General features: G+C 42.7%; 1 protein-coding gene across 2 annotated transcripts in view; it reads left to right on the forward strand.

Moving 5' to 3' along the window:
* Tmeff1 (transmembrane protein with EGF like and two follistatin like domains 1) overlaps positions 1-12790 on the forward strand; it is a 121671-nt gene that overhangs the window by 91123 nt on the left and 17758 nt on the right. For both annotated transcript variants that reach the window (XM_051161928.1, XM_051161923.1), the window contains one exon: positions 178-243. In XM_051161928.1, coding sequence (XP_051017885.1) covers positions 178-243 — 66 coding nt within the window. The remainder of the gene's footprint in view (positions 1-177; positions 244-12790) is intronic.

The raw sequence follows: 12790 nt of genomic DNA on the forward strand, positions 1-12790 counted from the left end.
GTCAGAATGCTATTCTTGCACATGGTACATGTGGTCATACCTGTCAGTTGGAAGAGTAGAATGGTAGAAGACATAGGTGGGCAGGCCGGGAGGGGCCGGAGCAGCTGGGCCCTGTGAGTCCGTGGCGTGACTGTCAGCATCGGCTATGGCTAACCTGACAATTGCTTTTTCTTACAGACACGGACGATACAAGCTTATTGGGAAAGAAGGATGACGGGCTGCAGTATCGACCAGATGTGAAAGGTACTGAATTATGATTTCTAGATTTGGACTGAATCTTGAACTCTGGCCATTAGCTGTCCCTGGTGGTTCTGTTTCCACTGCAGCAGCCCCTTGGCTTGGCTCTCGGATGTTGTGCACTTAATACAATTTTATTTATTTAAGCAGCTAAGGTTCCTTTCAGTTTAGAGAGTGGTTTTGTATATGCTTCTTATTGATTAAAATTATTCCTTACAACATGAAGTTCTCTAGAATCCACTCTTAACATTTCCCCCTGTGGCCAGGTCTTTTAACCCCATTCCCTCTATCTGGAAGTCTCCAAATTTTTTTTTTTTTTTTGTCTGATTAACTCCTGCTCATCTTTTCCAGCCTCAGTGTGGGAATTATTTGAGAATCTGGATTAGATGCCTTTACGCCCTCCCCTGTCTGAGCACTTAGCCTACTCGGTTATAATCATTCCTCTCTCTTATCTCAGATCGTGTGTTCTATGTGAATTGAAAATAAGCCTTTGATTTGTGTTGTGAGCCCAACAGAATGTCTGCCAAATTAGTAGCTATTCCATACTTACCAAGAGAATGGATGTGACTCAAAGAAGCCATATTGTTTATTTACACAAAGTCTCATGTTGAGTAAAGACCAAAACAGAGATTAGAATCTATGTCCCTTGACCTTAAGTTTCATCGCTTTTTCCATCTTGAGATCACATGCATTGTTTCATTTATTTATTATGCTGTCAATCTGGTTAATTAAAGAGGATTTACATCACTGGGCTCGTAGATCATGACTTGTGTATAATTGCCTCATTATAACAAGTATACCTTCGACTAATTTTCTTGGTTTTTTGTTTGTTTGTTTAAAGACAGGGTTTCTCTGTGTAGCCTTGGCTGTCCTGCACATGCTTTGTAGACTAGGCTGACCTTAAAACTCACAAAGGTCTACCTGCCTCCTTGAGTGCCGGGATTATAGGTGTGCACCAGCATACCCAGCTTCAATTAATTTGTAATTAAAGAAGTAAAAATTATTAAAAAGGGAAAAATTTGAGAGGAGAAGGGAACATGAGAGCAGTTGGAGATGACAGAGAGAAGGGTGAAAATGTTGTAAATATTTGTATAAAATTTGTATAAAATTTAAAAATATTAACTAAATGTAAAAAAAATTGTGATATGCAAGACATTTTGGGAGACCAAGGAAGAAGAATCATGAGGTTAAGGCCAACTTGGACTGTGTAGTTAACCTGTGAGGCCTGAGCTTTATAGTAAAACCTTGTCTTAAAACACCAGGGGTTGAGGATGTAGCTCAGCAGTAGAGCACTTACCTGGCTACCTGGGACCCTGCCCGGATCCATAGACCATAATAGGGGAAAATGTGATCTTCACTATATGTTTTTTTTTTAAGTGTCCCTGTTGCATAGAATTTCATCAAAGCTAAAGAGTATTCATCATTGCTTAGAGCAGTGTCTGACATGGTTGTAAGTGCTCAGTAAATAGTAACTTTTGTAATTGAATAATATGTTACTTCCTTTACTTCAATTGTATTAAAGCTGAATTTTTTTATAGCCCACGAGGCCCTGAAAAGCAGTTTTCTCTGCTGATACAAAGTGCTGTATTTAAAAAAGGAAATCACCTGTGTTCCCACTGGAGCCATAGCAGATCAACACTAGTTTTATTCTCTCTGATATATATGACTACACTAGGAAGACCGTTTTTCAGTAGTTAGTAGTTAATTTTTAAGGTAATTTAGGGAATTGTGTATACCCCAAACACTTGCATGATGTTCATAAAAATCATATAACAATATGACCACATATTTACAATGTTGTTTTGTGCCACTTTTCAGGTCAGTGCCTGAATTCTGTAGGCATGAGAATTGCCATCTAACATAAATGAAATTGTAATTATAAGATATTTACTTATTGCTTCAGTTGCTGTTCCTCATCAGACCAGGGCAGCTCCCAGGACAGCTTCGAAGAAAGCTTCCCATCCCAATTGGTCCAGCATTTCAGACTGTCTCACACAGGACTCTATTAAGCCTGGAATTTCTCAACATTTAGAAACTAGACCAAAAATACTATTCCTAGCTTGTTTAACCATCTCCCAAATTTTATTTGGGCCCCTACAAAGGTATTACTCATCTCAAATCAGCCAGAAGAAACCTTAAGAGAACGACACCCCATTTCCCTTAAGGGGGGTTAGCTAGCTTTTTGGTTGCTTTCTTGGGCTATAGATGTTTATTTTTATTGGGAGTTGGCTATAAGTTACTATTGGTCATATTCGAAGAGAAAACAAGGTTGGACTCAGGGACTTTATCTTTCTTTCTTAGGTATGGAGATAGGGGTTGAAAAGAAAGAAAATATAGAAAGACATAGGGAAGATAGGACAAAAAATTAGTGAATCTACTCAACTTAATGCCTTACTTGTTACTCACAAGGTTATTTTTAATTCATTGGTATAGAATTTTGTATATTGATGCAAAATAAGTTCAATTTAGATACATTGGTATAGAATTCAAATTTAAGATTATTCTTTACACATATTATATATATTTCTACTCTAATATGAGGTATTGTACCCATATAACTCAAGTAGAATACAAGGTTTACTCCAATACTTTGAAAGTGGTATTGCAGGCTGTTTAGGATAAGTAAGTTATACAAGTTAATTGTTAGTTGATTAGTCAATTGCTAGTCTATTTTTATCACAAGAATGTATGCCCTAGGTGTAACAGGTAGATATGATTGTATAAATAAGGTAAAATAGTTAGACAAGGTCTTCAAAAACCTCAGAGACCTACAGAATATGGCATTTAAAGATGTTTTTATTAATTTAAAGATTCATTGACAATAAGACAGGCTAACTCCTGGCGACACCCAGCCTACCTCAAATAAGATGATGAGCATCAAAGAATCTCCTTATGGAGATGGCTTCAAATGTGGCAAACCAGCCACTGGTCAAAATGTCCTCCTTTCTGCCACAGACAGAATTCTGCCTGGAAATGGGCAAGCTTGGATGCAGGCAGAGTCAATGGCCAAAGTCTTCCAAGACAGGGTAAGCAAGTCCTCAATAGTTCCTGCCTCACAAATATGTCAGATATACTGAGCCAGAAGGCTGAAGATGATGCTCCAACGTTATTGACAGTTTTGGGTGACTGTTCAGGCAGCAAATTGCCACTGTCATTTTTTTCACTTTGGAAGCTGCTAACCTGCACTTCCTGTTTACTCAGGTAATTAATTTTATTCCTTCTCAGGTCTCTGATGGAGTTGAAGACCAGATAGTTTAATTTTATAGTAAGCTTAGTTGTTTAGGGGTTAAAATGTTTTTAGGTCTAGATAGATGTTTTAAGTTGATAGATATGAGATATGATAAATATTGATTTGCATTCAGAATTTTACACTCACCAAGATGGGAAAGATATTTTCCTTAAAGTTGCCAAATATAAATAGCCAAACACTATAACTTTAATATTAATATAATTCCTGATTGTTTCATAGTAGTTCTTACTATATGTAGTTTACTTTATATATGTATAATAATATTTTAAAAAGATATTTACTTATTATAGATTTAATTTATGCCAGTTTTTTTTTTAGCAACACTACTTGTTGCTAAGGGAAGATAATTTAGTACATGGTGAGCATCTTTTGGGTGTGCCCTATAATAAGGCTTCTGACAAATGTGGAAATCAAATATTATCATGATTGTAGTAGAGTTGGAAGGTGTAAATGGTCCTTAGAAAAGATGGATTGCTCTTTGGTGGGGGATCATGAAGATGTGAGAAAATTAATGGAGAAGATCACATTTGAACAAAACTTGACCTACAGTTAGAGCTTTGACAGGACACACAGGATGTTTAGGGAGGCTAAAAGATCCTCAGAAACAATGCAGACTTAAGTGTGATGACAGGATGTATTGGAGAGTGCTGAGGGATTTAGAGGAGGTAGGTGGGAAAGAAAGCTTAAAGCCAGATTTTGCCCTGTTGGAGAACTGAGACTTCATTTTGAGCCACAGGGATGTGGCAGTTTGAGTAACAATGGCCCCCATAGGCTCATATATTTAGGTGCTAGGTAATGAGGGCGTGGCACTACTTGAGAAGGATTAGGAGGTGTGGCCTTGTTGGAGGAACTGTGTTCCTGTGGGTGGCCTCTGAGGTTTCAAAAGCCAAAGCCAGGCCCAGAGTTGCCTGTGGGGGGATCTGGATGGATAGAGAGCTCTCAGCTCCTTCTCCAGCATTATGTCTGTCTGCACGCTGCCATGTTCTCAGTCATGGTGATAATGGGCTAAACTTCTGACACTGTAAGCCAGCCCCAGTTAAGTGCTTTTTTAAACTAAGAGTTGTCATGGCCATGGTGTCTCTTTACAGTAATAAAAGAGAAACTAAGACAGGGATCATTTCTATAATTTAAATGAAAAAGACAAGGCTACAATATTAACCCCGTAAGTGAGATACTCGCAGGAACACCATGCTTATTGTATACATGGGCAAAGGCAGAGAGGTGAATTAGGCAGAGGGAAAAGGGACAGACATCTACTTAGATGTGGGGTAGTGAGAGTTAAAAACACTGAGACTTAAACTCAAAGGCTTAGACAGACAGTTGGTTCTTTTTATAGAAATGATATTCTAGGAGGGAGAGGCATTTGGAGTAGGGTGAAAGGAGTTGGTTAAGGTGTTTTATTGAATTTTGGAATTTGATGTGGTGAAGAATTCATCCAGGAGGCAGTTTAGCATAAATCTAGAGACAAACCTCTTGTCCAGAGTTGCTCACCAGAAAGAATGGCCAGTGGCTTACCACGCTACAGAAAGGCATTCTGCGAGGAGGCGCCAATCATCTTGAATTGAAGGCAGTAAGGTCAATGGACCAAAATACTGTAACGTTAAGATGGGGGCCAGACTGTTAGTACTTGAATAACGAAAGAGTATGTTTGAAGGTAGCTCTGCTGTTTTTTGTTTTCTGTTCTCACAGCATTGACAGGAGCCCTTGGTCAGTACCTGTGTCTGCCTGTCCACAGCCAAGACTGTGTAGGTAGGATGGACTTCCATGGGGCCTCCTGTAGAAAACAGGGACACTACACCAGCAGGGACATGCCGAACTTAGAAGGGATTGCCCAGTGGGAAGTCTTTTTTTTTTTTTTTTTTTTTTAAAGGAGAGCAATTCATGAGTTTAACTGGGCTGCTTATAGTAGCATTAGACGATCCTGAAATCAAAAAGGTGTGACGGTTGAGCATGAGGAATTGGAGGGAAGCAGATACAAACTTTATTATAGAAAATTTCAAAGATGCTATCAGGAGAATAACGTAACACATCTGCATGTATGTGGTACCAACCTTTAGAGTTTTTTTTAAGATTTAATTTAACTTTCATTATGTGTATGCATATCTATGTGTAAGGATGTGCACTTGAGCGCAGATGCCCACGGAAGCCAGAGGAATGTGGAATCCCTCTGGAACTCAAGTTGTGAGCTGCCTAATGTGGGTGCTGGTAACCAAACTCAGGTCTTCTTCAAGAGCAGTGCGTGCTTGGAATCACTGAGCTGTTACTCAAGCCCCACTGTCAGTTTTCATTAGCATTTTATTAATGTATTTATTTACCTCCAGTGTTCATCATCAGCATGATTCTAATTTTACAGCTTTTGAGATATAGTTTCCAACCTGAAATGAATATATCCCATGTACAGTGACTGACAGAATTTCCAGCTACCAGCTAAATTCCTTCATGACGTAGACATCATAATCCCAAGGTACTTTCAAATAGGTTAAATTGAATTGTAGTGGTTTAGTTAGAAAGACACCCACACTTCTCATTCCAACCGTCTCCTCATCTTTGAACTTGTTCTTGGCACTCACTAGTCTTCCGGTTTGTGCTGGCCAGGGGCACTAGACACACAAGATGCCATTGCCGTGAGTCTCACTTCCTCATGCCTGCTTCTGTATTTCAGTCCAGAGTCTTTTGATGTGATGTGCCCCTTTAAGGATAACAAGTCAATGATACAGATGCTAGACTCACTGAGAGGAGCCTAAGTGTGTGTGTGTGTGTGTGTGTTGAGCTGGTGGAGAGTCTTGGGGGCTGGTCAGGGGCTCCTGAGAAGGGGAGGTTTGCTGTGGGGTAAGAATGGGAGGCCTGCCTGTCAGGGGAAGGTGGAAGATGGATGGTGGAAGGTGGGATGGGAATCTAGGAAGCAGAGTGGGCGTGGTATATGAGGAAGATGGAAGGAGTTTTCCTAAGGGAATAGTGGAGTTGTTTCCCTGGCCTAACTGGGGAAGGGAGAGTTGGGATGGAGAGCAATGGATTGAGAACAGCGTGGGAGCTTTTAAAGAGAAGGTAAGAGTGTGTTTGCTAGGTAGACACTTCCTCAGTTCGAGACGTGAGACTTGGATAGGGCCATCTGTATGGGGATAGGGAAGTGTTGTAAAGGTTGGGATATAGGGTGGTGCAATTTGGGAAGCAACACAAGATTTAGAAATTTAAACTCTGTGGAGACAGGGAACCGTCGAGTTACTGGGGAAGTGCTGAAGGAGTTGTAGCCACAGCAGCTTACCCTGTAGGTGCATGCCTAGTTAAGATCAGGGTTACCCACTGTGGACCAGGCCAGGGGAGTCCGTGGGACAGTCCTCTGCAGAGAGGCCACTTGCTACTGTTGCTTATGACATCACTACTTAGAACACACTGTCCTTTGTGTGTGAGAACATGGCTGCTGATGGCAGATTTGTGTGTGAAGCTTCTGCAGATGGAACAAGTCACTGGCTGGGGAGATGTCCCATGTATGCCGCGCACACGTCAGGCATTGTTCAGACACCAGCAGTGACGCTTTTGTTGTTGGAGCCTGGCACCGCTTGCCTAAGGGCATTGTTCAGACAGGATCCTTCTGTGCCCACTCCTCTGTGCCAAGGCTGCCTTGGTGTCTGAAGTCGTGCTTTATCAGATCTTTAAAGCATTTTTATCTTTCCTTTTTCGTCGAGGTCTCTTCTAGCCTAGAGAGCAGGTGCTCGGTCATTACGCTTTGGTCCATTTCCTACACTTCTCCCAGGGAACGGCTGAAGTCAGTTCAATAGCCAAGGGCTTGTGCTGCGGAGTCAGACTGGAGCTACTCTTAAGGCTGTGAGACCCAGTTTCTCTGGGTCTGAGTGATCACATAGGTGCAGGAGAGACAGCTAAACCTCTTGGCTGGGATCACTCGGAAAACTCAAAGACCAGATTCCTGGGCTCGTTTGTGATCCGTGGCTATTGCTGATACTGCACTTTGTAGTTTCACGGATGGTTGTTGGCTGTGCTTAAGTTCTCACCACTGCTGAGCTCACCTCTCTTGCTGATTCCTATGATGGCTCATGAGTGGCCTCAGTAGACATTTATCAGTTTTTTTGTCTTTTGTTTTCCTTTTGGTTTTTCGAGACAGGGTTTTTCTGTGTAGCTGTGGCTGTCCTGGACTCACTTTGTAGACCAGGCTGGCCTCGAACTCCCAGCGATCCACCTGCCTCTGCCTCCCGAGTGCTGGGATTAAAGGTGTGCGCCACCATTCCCAGCTTTGTTTATCAGTTTTTAAGCAAGTGTCCTACTGTGTGCTCCTGTGCCTCTAAGTGATCAGGGGGTCTTCACAACAGCCACACTGCCCTCATTTTGCATATGATAAAGCTGAAACCGAGTGCTTTGTTCCTGTAGAGAGGCTGGATGAAGCTCACATCCTCAGCCCTGGTGCTCTTCTCTTTACCTCGCAGCTAGTAAGAACCCTGCACTACCCGGCCTTTCCCGAATCTGCTTCAGAGCCCTTACCTACTCTCAGGGGTTACCCGGAGTGCTGAGCACTCTTTTCACATACACAGTGGCCTAGTGAGGCTTTGTCCTTATTCTCTGTTCTTTCTGCCATTGCTTCAAACTCCAGGAAACTACCATGGTGCTTGGAACACGGCAAATCTCTAAAAAGCGCTTTTGGAATGGCCATAGATCTTTTGATTCAGCTTACTGGTATCTCTCTCCTGGGCTTCCCATCACCAGGCTCAGGTTTACAGCCATTGAGAATGCTCTGTTAGGAACATATTAGGTACAGAGGATGGTTCTGTTCTGTTCAGTGTGCTGGGTTAGCAATGGGTACCATTCTTTCTGAAAATGTTTATTCATATTTTTACAGTATGAATGTTTTGCCTGCACATATGTTGTGTACCTCATGGGTACAGTGACTGTGGAGGCCAGATGAGGTCCCTGGAATGAGTTACAGTTTTGACCCATCAGGATTGTGCCGGGAACTGAACCCACTCATAGTCACTGAGCCATCTCTCCAGCCCCTGGCTGCCACTCTTAAAGATAGTTGTAAAACTAAACTTATTCAGATAGGGATGGGAAATTTGACCTTATAAAGTCCCACGCTGGTAGGCAGTAGTGAGTGAGCAGACACTTAGGAAATGTGTACACAGTTAGAGATTTCATTCAACATGAAACATATCCAGCAGTATCAGAATTTACTGTGTTATGATGAGTTTCACCGGAAGTGTTCCCTAGAAACGAGCTCTCGGTTTAAACTAAAGGATTCCTGCATCAGACCAAATGTCCCCAGTGAGTCAACCCTTCAGGTCTAGGAGTCTAAGCACATCCCGTCTGAACACCTTCCAGATTACTTACTTAATTTATTTATTAATCAATTAATTCACATGCACATGCACTAATGAGTATGAATGTGGGGCGTGTTCTATTGTTCATCCCTCCTGCACATCCCTGGCTTTGCTTTTATTACAAGTTGGAATAATGGTTATTTTTTATTCCCAAGACAGGGTTTCTCTGTGTAGCCTTGGCTGTCCTGGACTCGCTTTGTAGATCAGGCTGGCCTCAAAGTCACAGAGATCCGCCTGCCTCTGCCTCTCTGAGTGCTGGGATTACAGGCATGCACCATCACACCTGGCTAATACTGTTAATATTTGTGTGTGTGTTTCCTAGGGGTTGAATCTAAGGCCTGTGTGTGCCAAGTAATGGCTCTGAGCAGTTACCCAGCTTGTAGGGGCTGAGTGTATAAACCAGGTTGGCCTTGCCTGCTCTGTCTCACCTTCCAGGTGAAGTTACAGACAATTATAACATCTCACTTTTATTAACTTCTAACTCACTGGTCTCAGCCTTCCTAATGCCATGACACTTTAATACAGTTTTTCATGTTGTGGTGACCCTAACCACAAAATTACTTTTGTCGCTCCCTCATAACTGTAGTTTTACTACTGTTATGAACTGTAATGTACATAACCTTGGGGTAGATGTTTGCCAAAGAGATTGCGACCCACAGGTTGAGAACGGCAGCTCTAACTGGCTCCTTGGCTTCTGGTACTTTACCCCTTGTTTGTTGCTGTCTAATTATTTTAAATGTCTTTATTGAACCAATACACAGAGCCCGTTAAATTCACCCATTTAAAGCATAGAACTTAGTAACTCAATTTTCACTTTTTTATGTGAGCATGTCTAAATCTAACTTGAAACTATTTCCATCACCTTCTAAGACAGTGGTTCTCACCCTTGCGAATGCTGCAGCCCTTTAGCACAGTTCCTCGTGTGTGGTGACCGCCCCTCCCCCCAGCCAGAGCATTATTTTCGTTTGTACTGCAGGACTGTAATTTTGCCACTGTTTTGAATCATAATATAAATATCTGTGGTTTCTGATGGCCTTAGGTGACCCCTGTGAAAGGACCGTTTCACCCCCAAAGAGGTCACAGCGATAGATTGAGAACTACTGCCCTAAGAGAAACTTCAGGGCTATTAGCAGTTGGTCCCTGGGTATTCCCCTCACTACCAGCCATGGACAACCACCCTCAGGTGAATTTTATGGAAACCCAGCTTTCACTGAGCTGGCCTCCTGTTAAGAGGCCTTGGGTGTTTTCCTCAAATGTGCCTTCACAGTTTTTCATGCTCTGGTTTGACTCAGTTTCCCCAGCTTTGATCTGTACCCTTCTGCAGTCCGATCCACTCCTGGCTCTTTTGTTTGTTTGTTTTTCCGCTCCTGACTGGAGTTTGAGGGTGCTCCGCTGTGCACACTGCACCTTCCCTTTGATTTCTACATCCCACCATCTAAAGCTTTCCACCTTTCGAGGCTCTGCCTTCTTCACTCCTGCCCAGTCATCTTGTGGGCGTGCACTTTGAGGCCCTACCTTCAGTCCTGCCCAGACAGCTTGTCTGCCCTGCTCTGGGGCTTTGTTGCCATCCTGGGTCTGCGCTGCTCATCTTCCCGTGCGATTCCTTAAGTTAGTGGCAAGCGTCTTGAGGCCCAGGGCGCGCTAACCTCCCCTTTGTATTCTCCAGGTAGCTGAGCCTGTGTACAGAATAGCATGGACGTGGAATGCATTGGGTGCTTTCGGCATTGAGTGGAAAGCTGAGTCTGGACTCCGCCAGCCAGCCTTATTAGCAATGCCTTGTTTTCTACAGCTTCCCTCCGTGTTTAGCGTAGGTCCACTTCCTCTCGTGGGTTCATTTAATTAATGTTTATTAGTGTCGCACTTTGTCCATTAGCTTCTGAAAGCCCCTTCTAAATTATTCTATTTTTTTCTTACTGCTGTCTTGTAGTTGAATTTTCTGACAGCTTTTATTTCTGCATTTATGCCTGAAATTTCCTGCTGTGTATAGGGCTTTCTTACGGCCTATTAGAACACCACCTAACCTCCAGAGCCACATTTATTGTTACTGTTAAACATGTGAGAGGGTTTTACTATGGTAGGTGGGTTTGCAGTCTCACTCTGTGGTCTCACAAATATTAACTTTGATGGTGACGCACAACGAAGTTCCGTGTTCTAAGAAGTACTGTGCAGTGGGTTACTGCCTTCCTTGTCACTTCCGGCGTGAGTGGGAACACTGAGCTGCACTTTTAGCTAAAAACCGAAGCAAGAAAAGTACATTTGTTTTAGTGGTTGGTTTCTGTTCAACAGCTTCTCATCAGTGCTGATTGCTTGAGGCATGCCTTCTGCTTTGATCACAAGTGTTTGTAAACAGACGATCTGTTAATTAGGTTCCAGCCTGTGTTGGGAGACCCAGGGCAGGACTGCTAAAGGCAGCTACTTTCTGAATGGGTATTTCAAAGTGGAAACCTTTTATTTTGTGCCTGGGATAGTTTTGGAAATGGAAACCAGAGATGATTCAATCCATAAATTAATTTTTTTTTTCTTTCCTGCTGCTGGCATTGAACCTAGAACTTCAAACCTCCCATCACACACAGCCAGGCGTGCTTACACCACAGCGTGTCAGCGAGCGAAGGTTGTGGGTCATTTCTGAAATGTTCTTTAAGCAGCTGGTAGTATTTTTTTAAGTACATCCTGTTTGCTGAGGAGTGCTTTTAAAGTTCTGTACAAAGGGGCTGGAGAGTTGGCTCGGTGGTCAAGAACCCATTTCTGTTGTAAAGGACCTAGGGTCTGGGCGCAGCACCCACATGCTGGCTTACAATCATCCACGTACTCCAATTGCAGGGAGCCAGTGCCCTCTTCTGCCAGTGCCAGAGCACACATATGATACCCATGAATACATGCCAGCAAAACTCTACAATAACTCTGAAAGAGAATGTAAAAGTGTGTACAGATTCACCTACTACTGTTAACATGTAGCTCTTACCTCCCTTAGGCCTCAGATCAACCCTGTGAACATGGCTATCGCCGTTTCTCAGACTAGGAAGTGGAAGGCTGTGCCTTTAGGTCATATCGTTAGGGAGTGCTTAACCGGAAGTCAGATCCAAACAGCCTAATGTCCTTGTACAATTGTACATATTGCTTCTCAGAACTGAAATCATACAGGACAGACAGCAGGGATCTCTAGATTCCCGATGACCTCAGTCTTATGGCTGACTTTAAAGTCCAAGCAGCTGTTCCACACTGTGATTGATGTGTATACAGTAGGGAAGGCGCTCAGTCCATAGCACCCTGAAAGAGGCTGCTTGCTTCTACCACACAGAACTGTCATTAGGGAGGTACAGGAAGGCCTGGGACCCCTTGCAGGTCAAGAGACGTCTTGTTTTTGTGTCCCCAAGACTTAGCATCATGTTTGGCCTGTGGAAAGTTATCAATAGAAAATCAACAAATTTAGTCATCAATTCTAGACTGTTCAGTGTGGTACCTACTAGCCACTCCGTGACTACTGTGACTTGTATCGGGCTAGACAGAATTGAGATCTTGGAAACAAGTGTAAAGTGTCTATTGCTTTTAAAATTACTCCTATTGATATATTGAAATGCTAATATTAAGCCGGGCATGGTGGCACACGCCTTTAATCCCAGCACTCCGGAGGCAGAGGCAGGTGAATCGCTGTGAGTTCCAGGCCAGCCTGGTCTACAAAGTGAATCCAGGACAGCCAAGGCTGCACAGAGAAACCTTGTCTCAAAAAACAAAACAAAACAAAACAAAATAAAACAAAACAAAATAAAACAAAACAAACAACAACAACAAAACAAAAAAAGAAATTCTAATATTTATTAAAATGTATGGTTAAGATTAACTTATGTTTCTTTTTTTGTTTTGTTTTGTTTTGTTTTTTCGAGACAGGGTCTGTCTGTGTAGCCTTGGCTGTCCTGGATTCCCTTTGTAGACCAGGCTGGCCTCAAACTCACAGCGATCTGCCTGCCTCTGCCTCCGAATG

The sequence above is a fragment of the Acomys russatus genome, chromosome 2 (assembly GCF_903995435.1).
Source record: "Acomys russatus chromosome 2, mAcoRus1.1, whole genome shotgun sequence".
Lineage (NCBI taxonomy): Eukaryota > Metazoa > Chordata > Mammalia > Rodentia > Muridae > Acomys > Acomys russatus.